General features: G+C 45.3%; 1 protein-coding gene across 1 annotated transcript in view; it reads left to right on the top strand.

Moving 5' to 3' along the window:
- The window catches only part of LOC138471718 (carboxyl-terminal PDZ ligand of neuronal nitric oxide synthase protein-like), a 436867-nt gene that overhangs the window by 374736 nt on the left and 40759 nt on the right, over positions 1–21372 (top strand). Inside the window, exon 10 of the mRNA XM_069609503.1 lies at positions 12772–13132. Within this exon, the coding sequence (XP_069465604.1) occupies positions 12772–13132 (361 nt within the window). The remainder of the gene's footprint in view (positions 1–12771; positions 13133–21372) is intronic.

The raw sequence follows: 21372 nt of genomic DNA, 5'->3' as shown, positions 1-21372 counted from the left end.
CACTCTGGTACTGAGACAAGGAAGAGAGCCTCAGAGGAATACCATTATAAAGACCAGGCCTGTGTCACTAATAAGCCTACCCATAGTCAGGCAATTGAAAGAGAGGATTCACACTTGCAGCTTGTTCACAAACCACAGGTGTATAAAAGGTGGGAAGCCAAAAGAGCACAGAGGGAGAGAAAGGCGAGACACTGCTGAAAGCCATTGGATGCAGAGCTATTGTGTGACAATTATCGGAATGCCAGGGACTGCAGAAGCTGGCAGCCCGAACTGGGATGGCTTGAGAACACAACTTCTCTGATGCAACTGCAAGGCAAGAGAAGGCGGCATGCTGAAGGGCCGGCCTTCCAACAAAGAGGCAGTGTGCTCATTCTCCCGTGGCACTGTGAAAGCGCTGGAGTATCTCAGGAGCAGAGGAGGGAACCCTGGAGGCAATTAAGTTGAAGCGAGTCCAGCGCAATATGCATTTGAGCCTGCAGAGGAAGCCAGTGAGTTTTAGAGACTAGGAAACCCGGTGTGAAACTGACACGAGCGCTGTGAAGGAAACAATGATTGTGAGCGCATACATTGTAGCGGAGCGGTTGCGTGGGTCTGAAAGGGGCAGAACACATTCTCGAAAGTCTCTGTCTGAACTGTTCATTGAATTAACAATCATGTAAAGGGTTAAAGGGACTGTGCACCCTGAGAAAAGAGAAGGAGCGGTTCTGAAAGGTTCCAATATGCGAAATAGACATGTCAATGGTGTAAACAAGAAGAAATCTTAATCGCTCAACTTTTAAAATACATAAGCCTATTTATACATGAAACTGAATCAAAATAAAGCAGATGGTTTTTTCTATATACGATTGAATGCAAATCAACCAACGGAAGGTAAAAACTAGAAATTGTGAATCTTTAAACCCACTAAAACTGAAATTAAAACTAAACAAGAGAGGAGTAGATATCCATTTAACATTGAATGGGATAAAACCAAGTCAAAGTATAATTGTAGTACTAAAGAAAAGCAGTGCTTCCGTTGTGAACTATTTTGAACTTGGGGAAGGGAACCCCAGTGCTTCTGTTGTGAACTATTTTGAACTTGGGGAAGGGAACCCCAGTGCTTCTGTTGTGAACTGCCTTAAACTTGGGGAAGGGAACCCTGGGTCCTGATTCAAACTATTTCCCTTTTAGTCTACAGAGGATAATTCTGGGAATTTGATATGAACCGATTTCACACTTGGGGAAAGGGGTTGAAAAGAAGCTGTGAGCTGGAAGATGGGCCGAAATGTGTGTTAAACACTGTTTTCTTTTGGTTGGCGATATCCCTACACATTGTATAGAATTAGTTGTGAGGGCAAGCATATGTTCGGGACACAGACAGATTCTTCAGTTGAACTCCTTGACTCAGACATTCCTTGGTTTTCTTTAGGTAGGGAAATCCCACCTTAGTATAGGGCAAGTTAGGCCTTTTTCCACCTTGACATTTAAGTTAATAAAAGTGTTTATTTTCACATTTGAATCTGTTGTGTGTGTCCTTAATAATTATAATAATAATAATTATTATAATTTAGCATTTATATAGCGCTACAAACCCTCAGGTATCTGAGCGCTGCTTATTATTACCCACGTAGTGTGGTGCTCATTTATCGAACTTGGCAGGATGAAAGGCTGGGTTTGGCCCTGCCGGGATTCGAACCTGCATCAGCAGGCTCTGCACAGATGTCAAAGCGAGCACTCTACTCACTGCGCTATCTGACCGGCTTCTTCATGATACCTTCACAGGAGATAATAGTCAAATGTTCCTATTAAGGGCTTCTTGTGTTTCCATGCTTCTTGATAACTTACACATGTTCCACTTATGTGCTACATACAGCATGGATAAAGAATACAAACACAGGGCTATAAATCCAGAACACCAGATACTCTGTAATGTGAAGTGCATCACTGCATCTTTGAACCTGTATTTTGCGAAGCCCAGCGAACGGAGATCGCAAGTAGCAGTCTGCGAGGAAGCACGTCTCTAGGTGGAGGGGCCCCCAATGCTCACTGATTTAGGTTTGTAAGCTCCATCCTCGCAAATCACGATGGGTCATTATCGGGAGAGCCCATGTTCCGGGCGCCATCTGTTAGTCCCAAATATGAGGCTACTGTAATAAGATACACCAGTCACAAACAAATATATAACAACAGTTTATTATCGCTTAAGCGGACCCAAAGTCATCAATGCATGAGTACAGGCATGGAGAAAGTGAGCAAAGGCATGGGGGAGTGAGTGTGCTTTATACAAAATCTAACAACCTGGTGAATTTGTTCTAGTCTGTCATGTGATGGACCTATGAATGTGGGTATTTTGCTATGGCAACACATGTTGCAGCGCTCTGCGTCATCTCTCAGACAATTTACTGTCTGGGAACAGTGCAGAGTGGGGTGTAGGAGTATATCTGGTTCCTAACACATGGTAACATTCCTTATGCTTCATTATCTATGTTGTTTCTAGACTAAAAAGGTCAGTCTGCATTTCGACTCAGTAGCCCGGTCTTTCAGAATTACACATGGCATAAATTGTGCTTCTTTTTATCAACAAGACGCACATTCATAATTAGCTGCGGAAAGTGGAGAGAGTCAGGAAGACAGGAAGGCACCTAATTTACATATTCGCTACATTCGTGCAAGTTCTTCAAGGCTCTAAGTTCAAGACAAACAATGTACTCAGCAGATTTAGAATTCCTGTTTAGGGGCATGCTTGAAGAGCATTCGGGGTGGTGACTTTGTGAGTCTTTTTTTTACATTTTTATTTATTTTACTTATTTATTTGTTTATATAGCGCTGCAGCCCGCAGGCATCAGAGCGCATTCCATGTAGACATAGACAAAAGTGATGGGACAAGGTATTTACCTGTGTTTTAATGATCTAATATTTGCATGATGGATTGATTTGAAGAGCAAGGTCTTCAATTTCTTTTTAAAGGAGTTAAGGTTTGGTTCGGTTCTGAGAGTCTCAGGTAGTGTATTCCATTTGGTTATTTCTTTAGCCGAGAAGGCTCAGCCTAGGCCATTTGCTTTATTGGTTTACATGGCTTGAAGTAAGCCTTTATTTGTTGATCTTAGATTGCGATTTGGTTCTTACCACTCAAAGTATTTGTTTAGGTATGTTGGAGCAAGTCTGTAAAGACAGCGATGGACCACTGTTAGGGACGTCAATGTGGTGCGTTCATTTATGGCTAGCCAGTGTAAATCTTTTCTCTCGCCTGTGATGTGCTCCCTCCATGTTTTGCCAGAGATAGTCCTTACAGCGTTGTTCATGATCACCTGGCACGGTTTTAGGCATTTGTTGCTAGCACCCAGCAACAGTGCATTTCCGTAGTCTTACCGTGAGAGAATAGTAGCCCTAGCAATTATGGTGCTGCTTTGTTTATTTAGTAGGGGTCTAATTTTTCTCAGGAGTTTCTGATGGTACTGGCAATTCTTTTTGAGGTAGGCTACTTGGGCTTCAGCTCCTAACGATGCTTGCAGGTAGATACCTAGGGTTTTAACTTTATCTGCTACCATGATGGATGCATCTTTGATGTTAAAATATGCATAGGCTGAACTAAGTTTTTTCCTGGCGCATGGTGAGCCGAAGATCATTAGTTCTGTTTTAGTGCCGTTCAAGCACATCCAGTTAGTTATCATCCATGATGCAATGATGGTGTATATGGATGTTAGTTTGGCGTTGTCTTGGTTTGTGCATTTGTAGCGCGTTAGGAATGAAAACCCGGGAAAGTGAGCAAAATTACCAATATGGAGTTCGGGCAGCACGATGGCACGATTCAATGTGTGTGTTCTTAGGCCAATATAACACAATACAGAAAAAATGTATTTTTACAAAATGCAACAATATAGTGCTCAAGTGCACAATGTGCAGTCCGCCATATCACTGGAGAGTGGCCTGCCTCTGGTATTTTCATCTCTAAATTGTATAGAGAAGCAAAGCAATACCTGAATCAAACCAGGGTGACACATTTTCCTTCTCAGCATGATTCTTTTCATACAGGAGAAATCAGCAAACCAAAACATACAAAACATTTCCTTTAAAGTAGGTAGTACCTCAAGAGTACCATTAAAAAGAAAAGTAACAACAATACACAAATATGGCATTAAGAGACACCAAAGACTTCCCTCCATACAAAACCATTCAACAATTTAGAAATTACTTTTCACTTTGGAGTTTTGGTTAAGTTAACTGACATATATTGCACTCAGTATTCTTAAAAACCTCCCAAAAATATAAACAATCAATTGTAGTATTAAATGAATTGGACAGAACATTACTCAGTGGTTTCCACACAAACAAATGGGCATTTAGTATTGCTTCTTAATCATGACAGGCATTACTAAGATGCTATTGGAGAGTGCAGAGGGAGAGTTTCTTAACTGCAGCAAGTAGCTTCTGGTGTTCTTGTGTAAATCATAAGGGAGACAGAAACAGTCGCCACTTGAAGATGGAGAGATTCTTTGCACTGCAGCCTTGTGAACTCTGGCAGACACCACTGACTCTGAGATCTTGTGTTCCATGTGGAGGGAATGAAAAAGAGAAGTACTAGAAAATAGACACATTCATAACAGTGCATTCTTGTGACCTTTGGCAAGGAGTGGTTTGCAATCTGCTGTGTTTCATGGGAAGTGTGACAAACCAGAGGGAGTTTGACAACCTGGTCCCCGGGGATCCAATACTCAGGTGGCCAGGGAAAGGCTATCGCTTTGGATCCTGACCTGGGCTGGACATACAAAGGAGGATCACCTAGATAGGGGAACCCCAGGGAGTGTGGGAGAAGCACCCAATGGTGAGATATGGTATCCCTCTATTTCCACAACCCATCTAACCCTTTTCCCTGCTTATTTTATGGGAAACTACAGCTCCCATAATTCCTCCCCACTTTGCATTGACAACAGTACTGAGACGAGTAAGATGAGGAATGAGGTGAGAAAGATTTCCCTCAGTGACTTGCATTGGCTCTATCCCTGTAATGAGGCCAGGCAGAGTCGGCCATGTAGTCTTGACAATGCACACCTGCCACTTGTTAACACTCCCTGTGAGAATAAAAGGTGGCACGCACAGGCACACTCTTGAGCTAGGCTGGGCACAAGAAGAAACAGCTCTTTCTGAGCTGATGCGAACCAGGCTGTGGAAGTTGAAAGGCCAACGGGCTGATCGGCAGTTGCCCGGATCGAGAGAGATCCAAGCGAGAAGTCCACACTTTCGTGAATCTGTAAGCATAACTGTAATTTGAAAGATGAAGGTTGCGCATGTGCCGATAAAGCAAAAATGGAAAGGACAATTGCTGAATTGTAAAAGGAAAGGATACAAAGTAACAGAGTGATCCTGCGAGGCGAAATTGCACAATCAAAAGTCTCTATGAAATGTTATGAGAATTGAAAGTTATTACAGCGGGAATCAAAGGAAAGAAAGTAACCGCGATAAGGAAAGAAAGTTGAATATAAGGAAAACGAAGTATGTGACCTTTGACTATGCCAAGAGGTCAAAGTACATGAGCTTTGAAAATGATCAAGAGGGCTAACTAAAGAGAATAAGTACTGCAAGTACCAAGAGGCATTGGTGTTACAAGATGAGGAAGATTGTGAATTTCCAAATTGTTGAAAGAAAGGTCTAAGCGGTCATGTTGAGGTCTATGTAAAATCCTTGCTGTTTGGAAAGTCTTCGACAGTGAAAAGATACGTAAGATAAAACGTGTGGAAGGGAACCCCCATGAAGAAAAGACAGGCTCGAGCCCAGCAGAGGGAAGCCTGTACAGAACTGTGTGATAAAGTGAAAGATGAATGGACAGGCTCGAGTCTGGCAGAGGGAAGCCTCTGCAGAACTGTGTGGAAATTGAGAAAGTGAATGTGAATAGAGTATTGAAGACGAGGCAGATGAAGCCTAAGAAAGAAATTGAACTATCAGACGTTTGAAGCCCAAGATTGAACTATCGAATTGTACCAGTAAGCCAAAGTGTGCAAGACTGAGAACTGTGCCATCCACCTATCCTTTTCAAGAAACTCTCTTAGACACTGTGGGGCTGAACGTGGGGAAGGGAGGTGTTACTTAAGCCGTTCTGACATTTCATTTGAGACATTATTTTCCTTTTGTATTCCCTTAACACATCTGTCATTGTAAGAAGGATGGCAAGGTTAGGTTTTCTTAGTATAGGCCTTTTAATTTTGACTAGACTGACTTGGACTTGTTTATTACTTCTTTACTGGTCGAGACTACTCCCATTCTAGAGTTAGGGCCAGTTAGGAATTCTACCAACCTTACCAAAATACTAAATTAAGGTTTTTGAAACGTGTATCCATTGTGTCTGTGTCGATTGCTCGATACCATGCCTTCATTATAGAGGGAAAGAAAAGCAAAGGGCACTGGGAGATGGAAGAATTCATTACAATGCATTCTTGTGATAATGATTGTGGAAGCAGGTAATCATTCTTAAAAAATGTAATAAGTGTACGCATAAACATACAGAACAGGGAAATGATGAAGGCAAAAGGGATTCCTTTGCAGATGGGATTGGGAATCCCCTCCACCCCATATGAACTTCAGCTCTGCAAGGCCCTTTCCTATATCCTGTCCTGTATGTTCCTACTTTTATTTTCTTTTTAGCAGTCATTTATTAGACCTCCCTTAAAAATATTTTGGCTGAAGGGAATGCTTGACATTTACGCAAACATGATTAAAAGGTTGTCCTGCTCTGTCGTGGTTTCTGGAGCAATGACATGGGCTCTCATCTGACTGATTCAGCCAGTCTAAACATGTTTGGACAATGGACTTGCTGAGGGTGCTATGCTCGCTTCCTTGACTTGCAAGCCAATGAATAAAGCACCTCTTTTTGCCATCTGCGTTCTTCCACCTGATCAAGCAGTATGCCATGACTTCTTGTTTCCGACAAGGAGGAAAGAAAAGGAATGACACATGGAGGTGAAGGGACTAAACAGTTCAGTGTTGATCTTTAATGAACAATACATTCAGACTTATTGTGCCGGGGGAAAAAACAATTCATCTTTTATAATATGCTTTATACCGGAGACCAGTCTCTAAGCACGGGACAGGGATTCGAACCTGGGTTGCTATGCGTTGTCTTGCTTCGAAGAGGAACGCGTTGCCCAAGTTATCCTCCCGGCCCACTCAATCCACGGAATAATTTGCACTGATTTTAGGGTTAGGTGATAGGATTCATTACAGTGGATTCATTACTGTTCACACCTGTGATCTTGGACAAACTGTATATCCAGAATTTGTGTTGCAACCAAGAGGAAGAATGGAAGCAATCTGTACTGCAAAGTGAATGTATTATTGATACACAATGGGCCTCATTACACGGAAGGCGGTAATCCAGGGTGCTATTAGCACCCTGGACCATGCCGGTAAATTACCGGCACCGCCTTGGCGGAAAGGGGATTTACCGCCCCATTCCAAGGTTGGAGGGGCGGTAAATCCCCCTTCCGCCATTGCCCTTCCCCATTCCCATTTCTGCCCCATAGGGCTCTATGGGAATGGGGAAGGCGCTAATTACGGCACCGCAATTTTGCGGTGCCGTAATTAGCTCCGAGGTCCCTTAGCGGGTTGGTACTTAACGCCTGCAAGAAGCAGGCGTTAATTCCTCCAACCCGCAAAGGGACCTCGTAGTACGGCGGTAAGGGTTAACGGTCACCGTTGCCATTAACGGTGACCGTTAACCCTTACCGCCGTCCGTGTAATGAGGCCCAATGTATTGTGATCATGGTGCAACTGTGCTCTTATGTTCCATTATGAACCATTACACACAACCCTGTGCAGCAGCATTTTGTCCTGTGTGGCGTTTATCCTCCACTTCCCCCAACAACCAATCTTGCAAAAGAAGACCAAATTGTACCACCCCCTGGGACTTTGTAGAGTAATTAACTACGAGCAGGTGGATGGCACCTTGGTCCATGCCTGTAAAATACTGGCACTGCCTTGGTGGAAGGGGGAATTACCGCCCTATTCCAAGGTTGGTGGGGCGGTAATTCCCCCTTCCGCCATTGCCCTTTCCCATTCCCATTTTTGCCCCATAGGGCTCTACGGGAATGGGGAAGGCGCTAATTACGGTACCGCAAATTGCGGTACCGTAATTAGCGCCCTGGTCCCTTTGCGGGTTGGTTTTTAACGCCTGCAAAAAGCAGGCGTTAAATTCCCCAACCCGCAAAGGGACCTCGTAGTAAGGCGGTAAGGGTTTACCGGTACCGGTAAAAAGGTACCGGGAAACCCTTACCGCCTACCGTGTAATGAGGCCCTGAGACTTGTATCCTGGGTGGAGGCAGGTTGCTATCTCTTAACATGGCCCTGGTCACTCTCATACAATACCCCAGTGTGCGTTCTCTGGTACCTGGCATTACAGGGGCATGTTGGGGCTAAATCTTAACGTTCATAAAACTCAAGTTGGAATAGTAAATTAAATGACTAGCGAAATGTAAGTGCCTTACACCTACATATTCCAAGAGGGCATTATGCACTATTATCAGTTCAGTTCTAGATATTTCTGGAAAGTTCATTTGTCTTTGAGCCATGGAGGTGGCGTGCCATGAAGGACCCTTACCACACCCCAGGGACCTTTGAAATAACCCTTACATGCCGCGCCCCTGCTTGCTCCCAGCAGACATATTTGCAACCATCCTGATTCCCACAAACTTCCAAAAACAAGTTTTTGAGCTTGCCGAATGATAGTCGCCAGTGGTAAATTATAGCCTTGGGTGTGGGGGGGGTCTTGTCAATAGCATTTATTTCTATTGACCCACCCCTCTAATTGTCTTCTGTAATGTGTTCATTGTTTCTGTGATACTTAACTCTAGTTTTAACTTTAAAGTTTGTATATACAATTTTCTCAGAGAAAAGTCAATAACTACTCCTGAAAATTCCGTTTTTTTTAAAAGTGTTCAGAACAAATGTGCCCTTGGGTTGCTCTTTGAACAGTTTGGCCGCCGTAGAATGTTTGTTAGGTATTTTGGCCCTCCAGAAAACCCTGAACCCCCTGTGCAGTTGTTTCTATGGAGTTTTATAAAGATACTGGGCGCATATGGGTGAAGTGTGCATCACACTTATTAAAGCAGTTTGTGTTATTTCTGGTCATTGTAATCCATGGAACAAGCTTTTCCAGAATATGGGATTAATGCGATTTCTAAAAATGCTCAAACTTGGGGTGTCAACTTTCACTCCCACAACATTGTCCATCCACTCAACTCTCCCAACTCCTAGCCCTTCCTAGTCCATCCTATGTAAAATGTAACATGATTTACAGGAAGAAAGCAGCGAGATCTCGTCCAAACAGGGATTCAAGGGTATGCAAATGAGACCTGGCTGAGTGTGCACGATAGGGCTGGCCAGAGAAATCCAAATGCAATGAGACTGGAGAGAAAACAGTTTAGTAGTCTGGAGGACCTTATGAAGTGTAAGAATTATGAGCTGCTTTCAAGGGCAACGTCAATAACAAGCAGCAACAAAGACATAAGGTCTAGCGTTGCAAGTGTTGAAGGTATGCCCTTTGTCCTGTGCGGGCTTACATAAAAATGTTACATTTAGAAATCCAGGTGTGTTGTGTTTCACAATGTTTGTTTCATATCTCAATTCATTTAGAGAAACTCTGCTTCTGCCTGCCCAGTTTTCCTCTGCATTCCACAGCGATTCATCGAAGCACAAGTAAAAGGAGGATTTGTTTGTCGCTGATTTCTTCTCCTGGAATCGGCACTCTGCACACATGTTCCTCATCTCGGATCCCATTTGGTGTATGGAAAGCACTGGAAGCCTGTCGTTTTACCACCCCAAACTTGCTTTGATTGCAAATAGATAATTCAGCCAGGCCTGCCCCGACTCAACCACAATCCTTGCCACCGGAGTGATCCTGAAACGTCTTTTCTTCAGACTCATCCCAAGTTTGACACTTCCCTGACCACTGCAAACTACCACATGGGCAGACCTTGCCTCAAACCACGCCTCCACGCAACCTATGCCACCTGCGTCAGACAACGCTACTGTCAAGCGGCTACTACAGTGTGGTACACTGGTGAACGCCTTACTTAACAAAGAGCTACTGGCCTAGGATAACCTAATCAGGTGCTGGGATACTCCGAGAGGGCAGTATTGGATCAGTAGTGGTGGAGGAAGGCAAAAAACACTTCTACACACACACACATTAAGTTACAATCTAGTTCGTTTTAAAACAGAGCACAGGCTGCATGTGGTAGGGAATGGGGGAACTGACAAAACATATGGGTCTCCTTGACCCGCTCATAGGTATCACAAACAAATCTCTTTGGGCTTTGGCGTGAATCGAACCTTAGATCAATATGCCTGGCTTAGGGTTCCCCGGGCCTCATGGAACCTAAGGGATAAGCTAAAGCACAAAAAGGGAATGTTCTGTAGAAGAAGCATCATGATGGGAAACTCGACTGTCAAGTGAGGGTTTAGGAAAGAAGGACCTAGTGTTCCGAGTCTAAAATCTGTTACTTGAGTTAAGTTCCTGAAATAGTTTGGTGGTCTCCTCCAGAGAAAGTGTCCTTCCGCTTACCCATAGCTTCAAGACTTTTTAAGTGGTTCTGCGTTGTTCTTCTCTATAGGCCTCATTAGGACCCAGGCGTTAAGGGGTTAACGGCGCCGTAAAACGTGTCGGTGCCGTTAAACCCTTAACGCCTGATTACGAGGTCCCTTTGCGGGTAGTCGACCTTAACAGCTGGTCTAGACCAGCTCTTAAAGTAGGGGCCCGCAAAGGGACTCTCGAGGTAAGTACGGTACCGCAATTTGCGGTACCGTACTTACCGCCTTCCCCATTCCCATTATGCCCTATAGGGCAAAAATGGGAATGGGGAAGGGCCATGGTGGTATGGGGAATTACCGCCCCGCCAACCTTGGAATGGGGTGGTAATTCCCCATTCCGCCATGGCGGACTTCGGCATCGACCATGGTGCTAATAGCACCATGGTATTCCGCCGGAGTCCTAATGTGGCCGTATGTCTTTGGTTTGTCTTTGTTGCATAGCCTGGATGCTGCGTCATATCCTGCATGATATGGTGCCTTTGCAACTTTTACCGGGGAATGCCCTGTATTGTACACCTCTTGTCCTCTGGGTTTCTCTTTGATCTTGGGTAGGAATGTAACCCATTACCTGGAACATTTGGGGACGTGTTTCTCTGCCCCATTCCCGGGTACTCAGATTGCAAGTTTCTTTAGTTGGACTGGTGGCCTTGCAGGTACCACCCGTAACTGGGTTACTGCACCCAGCTGACTTTTCTGCACCTTCCTATGGAAAGGTCTAGCTCCTATCGGCCTCTGGGCACAGGTTCCCAGCAGGTTCTGTGGTCTAGCCTCTGCCATCAACCTGGTCTGTTCCTTGGTCTGGTTTAGTTGGATCATCCACCTCCTCTTTTGTGTCTTTATATATTTGGCTGTCTTGGGTTGGCCAGGATAGGTTTAGACCGTCTGATCTTTCTAGTCTTTCCCCCTCTGCAATGCAAGTCTATTTCTTGAACATCACCCTAAAACCCTCTGCTTCTGGAGGTTTGTGTCGTATTTTATATAGATGATGGGAACTGAATTGTGCCTCTGGCTGGTGGATCAATGTCCTCATCAGTTTCAGTGTTTGTATTGGCTGTGCCCTAAGGTGTCCTCACCATCTACGTGTGCCTTGTTTACTAATTGTTGCATGTTGTGCATGATTCAGTAATGGGACTCGGCCTCGGCCCAGGTTCTAAGGTCCAACCTCTCCAACTGCCTCTCCGCCATATTTGATTCAGGCAAAAGCTTCACGGTGGTGCAGAGACTCTGATGTTACTATTTCTCATTGAATTTATTAGTCTCTTTGCATCATCCCAGTGTGATGATCTTGGGGTTTCTGCTCAGCGTGAGTTTCCTGAGTGCTCTAAGATATCCCTTCGACTCCAGTTCAGATTCCATGCCGGGCTTTGTTCATCTGATGTACTCCAGTTGCAGAGTCCTGATCAGAGCATGGAATCCCACATGGGTCCAGAACTGGATGTAAACTTGCCCGCTTCTTTCCCAGGGGTAGATTTCATAGGGTTTTCCCTTTCGCTTGCCTGATCTTGGCTACTGCAGCATGCATCGGGCACCCACTGGTAGACAAGGGATGGTCTGGTGGATCATTCCAGTGCCCACCCCTGAGGGTGGCATCGTCGAGGAGGTGGCCCCATCTGGCACCCATAGCTCCCCAGTCTGCCTTATCCAGCTGACTTTGTCACACAGGAGTGAGAATGTATCGGTCTGCAACAGGGCAGTTTACTGAGCAGCAGAACTTGAATGAAAACACAGCAAACACGTCCTAATATTTTTAGAAAAGAATGATGAGGTTCTCAATGTGCCCTGTAAGTACTTTCATGGAGTGACATACGTTGCTCGTGACATCTGTTAGTGGTCCAGGGCTGAACATGGATGTATATTTGATATTTTGGCACACAACTGGTATTTTCAGAAAATAAAAACATGATGCTCGTGTAGGAAATGTGTTTATTTGCTAAAAATGCAAAGTTTGTGGTTGTAGACAAAAGAAGTTCATTTATTAAAAATGAGGTTATATTTTCGTGCAAAATTAGTGGATTATTGAAAATGTTCAAGTTGATTTAGAGCGATAATCTATGTTCAATTTAAGGTGCATCCCTCTGATGTGGCATAAATTCTATGGCTTAGGGTTTCTTGCCGAGCGATTGAGGTCTATGTGACAGCATTTAGTGCTGCATGTCAGTTTATTCCATTTAACAACATCTCTTTATTTTTATTTTCTTCTTGGACCTTTTCCAGATGACAAAAAGTATTGCCAGAATGTCACCATCGCCCAGTCCATATCGCTGAACCTGAAGAACCTGTACAGCTTGGACTTGAAACTCCCGGCGACCTCCACTCCAGCCAGCCTCCCGAGTGGCTCCCTCAATGCGGGTTCAATGAGGGGTTCCAGTGTGGGGGAGTCGTACCTTAATCTAATGAACCTAGACCTAGGCAATGACCACAGCAAAGCAAAGGACGACTGCCACACTTGGCCGCCTACCGACGGGCGGAATGGGTTCATTCGGAAGGTAGAGGGCTCTGAGGTCACCGAGCCGGTGCTGCACAATGGGAATGGCACACTGAAGACCGGTGACCTAAGCCGCTCAGCAGAACACCGGTAGGTAATTTTCTTGTTTTCTGTAACCATTTTGTGGATATACAGTCATGAGTAGATGGATATGAGTAACTCTTTTAGGCTTCTTCTTGGTATGGTCATGCTGTACTAGCTGAAATAGGTTGCTTTATCCTTGCTCTTAAAGATCCAAGTTTTCACCCAACTTTCAGACAGCTGTTTAGTATAGACAGGTAAGTACTTTTTAGTATAGATAGATAAGTGTTGTGATAATAAGTGTATTTATGCCCTACAAGGTCCAGGCTAATCAGTTGCTTGTAATGGATGGCACCGTACTGAGCTCCAAGAAAAGAACGAATATTGATTTTCTGTTTAAGGCCTGACCCTATAGTTTCGACCCTATAGTTTCCTGACCTTTATTACTTGGGGAAGAGATTTGACGGACTCTATCCATCCCACCTTGAGCATTAACCAGGTCTCTACGTAAGCCGCGGGGGATCTAAGATGCCACGTCTGGATGCGTTATGAGATTCATTGCAAACATTACAGTAGCAAAAATGAACTTTGTTTGAAGTCATGAGATTTCCATTGCAAGGTTTATTTTATTTTGAGAATCGATATTCTAAACTCATAATATTGGCCTCTGGTTTGGGGGCAAATTCTCTAGATCCGTGTGTCTGTCCTCGTAAGCAATTTATCTGTGCACTTGTGAGTGTGTAGATGTGTATTGTAGTAGTGTTTACAATGTGGAGTAGTCATAGACACCAACTCTTCGATATTGGCCTCCAGTGGAAGGATAGGAATTATTTGCACCAGAGGCTTTGCATGTGTAGAGTTGCTATGCATACTATGCATTCGTACAATCTCTGAAATCATGGCCCCGCTTCCTCCACTGTTATAAGGCCACACTCGGCTTGTTCCTTGATGTGGTTCTGGTATTGCTGGCTGACCATCTCAGAAGGCACTTTTTCTCCCCTGTGTCCATTACTGACGGATCCTCACTTGGCAACCTGCCATCTTTCCAGTATGTGGATTTGTTTGAGTTTGTTGGAGAGTCTACCACCTGTTTAGGTTCTTTTCCCAAAACTTTGATGCATCCTTTGTTACCGGGCTTCTATTTCAGAAGTAGTTGCACAAAGACACTGTTTTAGTTAATCCCTTTCAGAAACGTTTTGATGTCTGCTGTAGAGAAGCCCCTCAACGCTCACACCAGACAAAATACAACCCACTAGGGAAAAAATGCCCAGCACAACTCTTGCAAGGAGAACAACGTTTTAATTCCACAAAAATAGAAATGCGCCAGCAAAGAGCTCTGCTGACAACGAACGTTGTGCCAAAATTGGCATAAGCAACACTTTTTAAAGGCCCACAACTTCATTGGTGACACAATTATGTACAGTACAGTCCCAAATGGCTGGTTGGTCTGACTCTGTACATAGGCTACATGCTCCATATGGGATGCCAGGCCATTGGCCCCAGCCCCGTCTGTCCATCTTCATCCACGTGGGCTCCTCTTTGCACATCAGCAGGCACAAAGTTAGACTTCATTGCTCATTAGGCAAAGAAAAACAATGCATTCTCTAACCTAATGTGCACCAGGTAGTGCAGACATGGACTAAGAAGAGACCTGGAGGCCATTACTTCTAACCGACTACAGCCGATTCCAGACACGTCGGCGCCCTCCCAATGATTCCCACCCTTCTTTTGGCCATGCTGTTTCATCCCTCCCGGTACCTGGCAGCACAAATCACGTGACACATGGTGAAGGCAACTGGTCCCTGCTTTCTGATCTCTTCTGATCGATCGTGGGTCTAACAGTTTTATGGTCAGTGGTCTGGGACTGGCAGGTACCTTGGAATGCCAGGGGTTTTGGGATGGGGCATTTAAATACTATTATTTAAATTTGAAACGGGGATGGACGGATGCGCATGCCCTCCTTCTCGTGGTATCGCTTTTTACAGCGGGATCTCAACCCCCTTGTGGCCTTGCAGGGTGCATTCCTTCTGGGATATGAACTATTAGCCACATGAGACAATGGAGGGTCTATGAATCTCTGCAGCTCTGGCCTTTCTCACCGGTGCCCAAGCTACAACCTATTCCCGCATGCATGCGTTTTATTTCTATGTGTGTGACTCCAGCCTGAAGCCCTTTATCACAGAACTGGGCCTTGATTCCAATATGGCTGCTACCATCCAAGATGGCGCTTGGTTCCCTATCTATACCAAAATAAACGTACATCCCCTCCCCATATAATGGCCCATAGCAACACCCACCTCCCCCTGTACCCTCCCTGAACCCCTACTACACACACCCAACTTTCTGCCTCATCCGAAGGCACTGAGGTGGGGGAGAGGGGCTGTTACGAGCGTGCCTCCTTCCCAGCACTTCTGTGAAATGACTCAAGATGTGCCATAGTGAGCACTGCTCTGACAGTGGAAGTCGCTCTTCCTGTTAAGCGTTCTAGTGTTTAAGTGCATTCTGCATTTACAAAGCTGGCTTGTTTCTGTTCTGCTAATTGAGCAGGGAAAAGGACTAGGTGTAAAACAATACCCATGGTCCTAAAACCGTGGACCATTGAGCACCTGTACCATTTCATCTTGAGTAGCGCCATGTAAATGAGTTGGCAAAAACTTCCGAGTGTGGCTGAGATGAGGATTTTGACTAGAGAGTTGGCTATTTAGGCAGGATCTGTTGCCGCTTTCACGTTAAACCTCTCCAAGAATGGCTGTGTATAAACTATCAGCTTGTAGGTTGTAGAAGAAACCCTCCCCACCCCTGATGGGTGACCATCTCGCCCCTTGGAGCAGGGACACAATCTCATGAATGAATTAACTGCTCTTTCTGACCTACCTCTCCACGACAATAGCCTCTACTTAGGGGAGTTCAACTCGGTATAGAGCAGCCCACCTCTGTTCATGTGGGTCTTTATTGTGGGTCTAAATCCATTAGCCATTTGTCAAAAGATGTATACTGTGAACATCTAGCAGGCAATCTTTGATGGCAGCAGGATCCTAACTCTGCCTTGCTCTCTGAACATGAGTTTTAAACTTTGGCCATGCTCACACTTCTGCTGTCATCTGGCCCCAGTGCATCCTCTTAACTTTTATGGGCAGTTAAGCCACTCTACCTGGCTGAGAACCTCACCATCTCAAATCAATGCACCACCAGAAGGGAAGACCTCACCAGACTGGAAATGAAGACCTGCAAGATGGGAACAACATGTCTTATCCTTCTATGAACCATGTCTCTGGATCAAGTGACCAATGCAGATAAGAATGTATCCCCTCCATCCATCTTACTTATTAAAGGGACGTAAGAGTCTACTCCTTAAAAACATTGGGGATCATTATGAGTCCGGCGGTAGCCGTTCGGTAAAAATGGCACGGCTGCTTCCTGAGTCATTTTTTTTCCGGCGCCTGGTAATGGGGACTTACCGGGGTGTTACAGCCCCGGTGGTCCCGGTAATTCCTCATTGCTGCGCGCCGGAAAATATTACTCCCCATTCCCATTCGAGTCCCATTGGACTCCATGGGAATGGGGAGGACGGATGCACCGGCACCATTCATGAATGGTGCCGGTGCATCCATCAAGGTCTGCGGGCGGGTTCCCTTCCGCCTGCCAGGTTAGACCTGGCGGGCGGAAAGGCACCCGCTCGCAGACCTCGTAGTTTGCAGGTCCAGTAACAACGGTGCCGGTAATTTACCGGCACTGTTGTTACCGGACCGGCAAACTTGTAATGAGGCCCATTGTTTGTGTTTGCTCCACTGAACCCAACTTTGCTCGTACGCCTGTGCAACACCCTCTGCTACTACCCATCCCAGCAACCTCTGCTTGCCCCAACCCTACATGTAACCCCACGGTTTGCCCTGATGTAAAGTGCTCCTGTGACAACTGAGTAGCAGGTGATTTTCTTGAAGGCCCCCTAATCGATAGTTTGAGCAGGAGGTCTGCCTGCACCACGGTTGTGGTGCTGTATATCAACAATGGGACTGAATCTAACACAGTTCCTTGGACACTAGTTCAGTGTTGTCGGTTCTTGTATTTTGGAGCTGCATGGGTACATTTTTGCCATTCACAGGTTTCCACGATTCTGCCTACCCGAAAACCAGAGCACCCGTCCGTGGTGCAGTTGGAGGTTTAGAGATTTTACTGTGAAAATATATTTTATTATGTTTCACATGTATTCTCATATTTTCAATACAGTGATAGAAAAAATCGATCCAACAAAAATGAATACAAACATTCACATCTATTTATCAATGAGATCTATAAATAGAATGGTGATGCAGCAGAGTACCCACTACTTGATATCTGTGTCACTGGTCACTGGTCCACTTCTCATGTGGCACATCCTCGCCCACATTTATATAGCACACAAAACAGCCCAGTGGCATCGTGGCACTGTTACAAGCAGGTTTACATAGTTACATGAAAATAACAGGGGGGGGGCAGGGAGGCAACAGAGAAAACTGCCTGACTGTTGTTTGTGGTTACAGTGAACCTAATAACAGTGAGGTACCAGCTAATGAACGGTGTAAAGAGGGCGGGAGGGGGGGACTAATGGGTACAGATGTTACAACAATGCCAGATAGAGAGGGTCAGTAGGATGCGAGACTCGGGCCGATGATTGGTGTAGAGTGGGTAAGTTGAAGAGCAAGGTTTTGAGGGTTTTCCGAAAGGATGTGAGTGAGGTCTCTGCCCTGAGGGTGTTTGGTAAATTCCACTGTTTAGGAGCAATGTGAAGGAAGCTGGCGCTGCATGCTTTAACCCTTTTTATTGTGTGAATGTACAGTTCCCCCCCATGCACACGTACATTTTATGAAAGTTCTTCTTTGCCCCTTCTAGTTTGGGCCTTTGTCCCTTGTAAATGAGAATCCCCCTCAAGGTAGACTCATCCCTTCACCGTCCACGTCCCTAAATGATCACTGTGGCTGCAAGAGGACTCCCCCACTTTCTCATAAGGATTAGATTTGGCCAAAGTAATTGCATTTATGAAAAATATGCTTCTTTTCTTATCAAAATCGTTGATTATCAATAAAAATCCTATCTCTGCTGGGCCCCCTTCTCTGTTAATATTAAATGTTTCTTGTAAACTATGATTTTTTTTCAGTTACTATACCAGTTTATGTGACAGTGTGTCTGCCAACAATAAGCCTTCTCTCTGACCACAATGACATTCCAAAGGAATTCATTGTAGCTTTTCCATTAACATGCGACTGCCAGTATCTTGAAAAGGTCCTTAGAGTCTTCCGGTTTCTTGGGGGATGTTTGACGGTAGAACCGCCTCTAACCAGGGCATCTAAAATGATAGGATATTTGATAGGTTATTTATAACGCCCTTAATGCCCAGAGGTTTCTAAGCGCTGACCCGGGGATCAAACCTGTGTTTGCTCCAGAGGTTTCTAAGCGAGGAGCCGGGGATCAAACCTGTGTTGCTCCGTGTCGTCTTGTGTTGCCCCTGAGCTATCCTCCCTATGGGTGTTTGCTCTTTTGAACGGTGCTACCTGTCTGTCTGTTTCTGACCAGGAATAATAGTACTGAATCCACTTCACCTAAAGGTGAAATCTTTGAATTTCTTTTATTCAAATTATGTTTTTATTATGGGTGGGCAGACCCCGCCCCACCCACTTCCTACTACCTTGTCCTATACCCTTACCCCACCCCATCTCTGTTTTAAAATGTAACCACTTACCTAACCAAATTCGAACACATTTTTTTCAAAGATTTCTCATTCGGTGAAATGTAGGCATACACGTTCCCTTAGCCGATGCCTATCTCTCTCCCTAGTGGCCTTCTAGATGTCCCTAACCCAGCCCACTTACTACTCTACGGGTGTTCTGGGGATGATGCCATCTTCCGCACTGACCCATTCGCTCTCCTTGTACACACAGTTGCACCGGACCCCTTGAGGCCCTGGGCCCCAACATTTCTCCTCCCGCCATCAGCTGTCCCTTGACTCTCACACTCCACCTTCCTATCTCCATCCTTTCATATTAGTATCACTACCACCTACTACCTCTGATGTTACCTTCTCCTTCCTCCTCACCACTACCTCTCTCTGTTACTAGCGTCTCTCTACTACTCCACCACTACCGTCCCTCGACAACCGCTATCACCACTTATCACTTCCACTTTGCTTCTCTGATTCTACCTCACTACCACTCGCTACTTCCACTACCACTTCCTCTACACCCAACTTCCTCTCCTCACTACTACCGGGACCACCTCATACTCCTACTTTACTCCTACTGCACTCTCTCCCCTCCTATACACAAACACTCCACAGGCCCCTCTCTCCAATAATCTCCACACTCTGGTCTCTCGGACGTCCTCCTCCGCCTCCTGTCCTCACCCAACTAACCCACACTGAACTATCCGCACTCACTTAAATACCCCACCACCTCCCAGGATTGGATGCTTATCCTATCCAATCACTTACCTTTCTTATCGGGGTGTGTCTAGGGGAGGACTTGGTGAGAGCTGATCAGGGCTAGTAAGCCCTGCCACCTTCTTCATGCAGTCCAACTGCATTCCTAACCTGGAGCCTTTAGTGACTCCTAGGGATCGGTCCTTTTCAGGTCTCCCTAGAGGCCCTTGCCCATTGGAGGTCACCCTGGTGGGCAAGTGAGGTTGCCAATGCCCTTGCTTTCCTTCATTATTAATTGCCCTTGGTGGATTAGTGGAGTCATCCCCAATGCCTCGATGCTTTCTTTCTTAAATCGTTTCCCTGCTGTTTAGTGGGTGTTATCGCCCTATGCAGGGTCCAGCAGCCACGCTCTGCTACAGGATTCCGCTTCTGCTTTGCAAGTCTCTGCAGCGCCCCCTTCCCTGGCGACCGGTGTTGCTGCGTTTTCGGCATCCTGTGGTTTTACAGAGACCGCTGCCGCGCGGGCTCTGTCCACAGCATCTCTGCTGTATGCGTCTCCCGCGTCTCCCTTGCCAGGATTCTCTGCGGTGCTCCAGCTGCCATCAGATAAGGTAAGGAGGACCTGGGATGGGGTCTGCTATCACACCAGCACCTTGCAAGGGGTGTTGCGGCCTGGGCTTCCTCCCTTCCTTGACGGGGCCTGCAAGCAGCACCTGTCACATTTACATCATGTGAAATGAATGTTGCAGTTCCCCCTCATCTGTTATTGCTGTTAAATCCTCTGGTGCTACTTCAAACAATGTAAAATGAAGTCATACAGATTTTTGCAAACGTGTAGGTTGTAAATCCTCATGCAAACTTTCCTTCTTTTCTCACTCTTCATTCATCCTAAATCCATGCTCCGCGTGTTAATGACATGCTTGCAACCATCAATATTTTGTTTTTATAAAAGACTGACCTTTTTTGTAAATTTTTTTAGAAGTGATCTTTAAAGCATAAATGCTGTGGCCTCCCTGTTTTCCGCGTTTTCTTTGAAATAAAATCCCTCATCCTGCAATAGTGAAATTCCAAGGTATTTTCTGTGAGGAGATCCTGGAGGTTCAGTTCTCCTTTTTTGGACCTACAAAAACGAAGGGGGCATCTTCCATAAGTAAATGCACTTTCTTATGTAGACCTACTCTCTGCTATGAAGACCTACACTCTGAAGACCTACACTCTGCTATGAAGACCTACACTCTGAAGACCTACACTCTGCTATGAAGACCTACACTCTGCTATGAAGACCTACACTCTGCTATGAAGACCTACACTCTGCTCTGTAGACCTACACTCTGTTATGAAGACCTACGCTCTGAAGACCTACACTCTGCTATGAAGACCTACACTATGTTATGAAGACCTACACTATGTTATGAAGACCTACACTCTGCTATGAAGACCTACACTCTGCTCTGTAGACCTACACTCTGCTCTGTAGACCTACACTATGTTATGAAGACCTACACTCTGCTATGAAGACCTACACTATGCTATGAAGACCTACACTCTGCTATGAAGACCCTGCTTTTAGGAATCTCATATCTAGTTCTCGGGTCTCATCTGTCATGATGACGTTCACCAGGGATATGGAGGGTGCACTTTGCTGCCCTTCTGCGATTGGTGCTGTATGCATGTGCAAGTTACATATTTGCATAGTGCATAATTGTCTTTGCATATCTCAAGGCTGGAGAACCGCAGGATGCGGCTCCCCAGATGGTTTGGACAATAACTCCCATGATGCCTCACCATTGACTTTGCTGGATGGGGTTGATTGGGATTTGTAGTCTGGTTCTATGTTTTTACAACATGGTCACCACATCAGTACTTGAAAAATGTCACTTTCACAGTATCCTTTTGTGTAGGGTGTGAATTGCACGCA

This window comes from Ambystoma mexicanum, chromosome 8 (assembly GCF_040938575.1).
Source record: "Ambystoma mexicanum isolate Mex_15411 chromosome 8, UKY_AmexF1_1, whole genome shotgun sequence".
Lineage (NCBI taxonomy): Eukaryota > Metazoa > Chordata > Amphibia > Caudata > Ambystomatidae > Ambystoma > Ambystoma mexicanum.
This window is presented reverse-complemented; position numbering and strand designations above follow the sequence as displayed.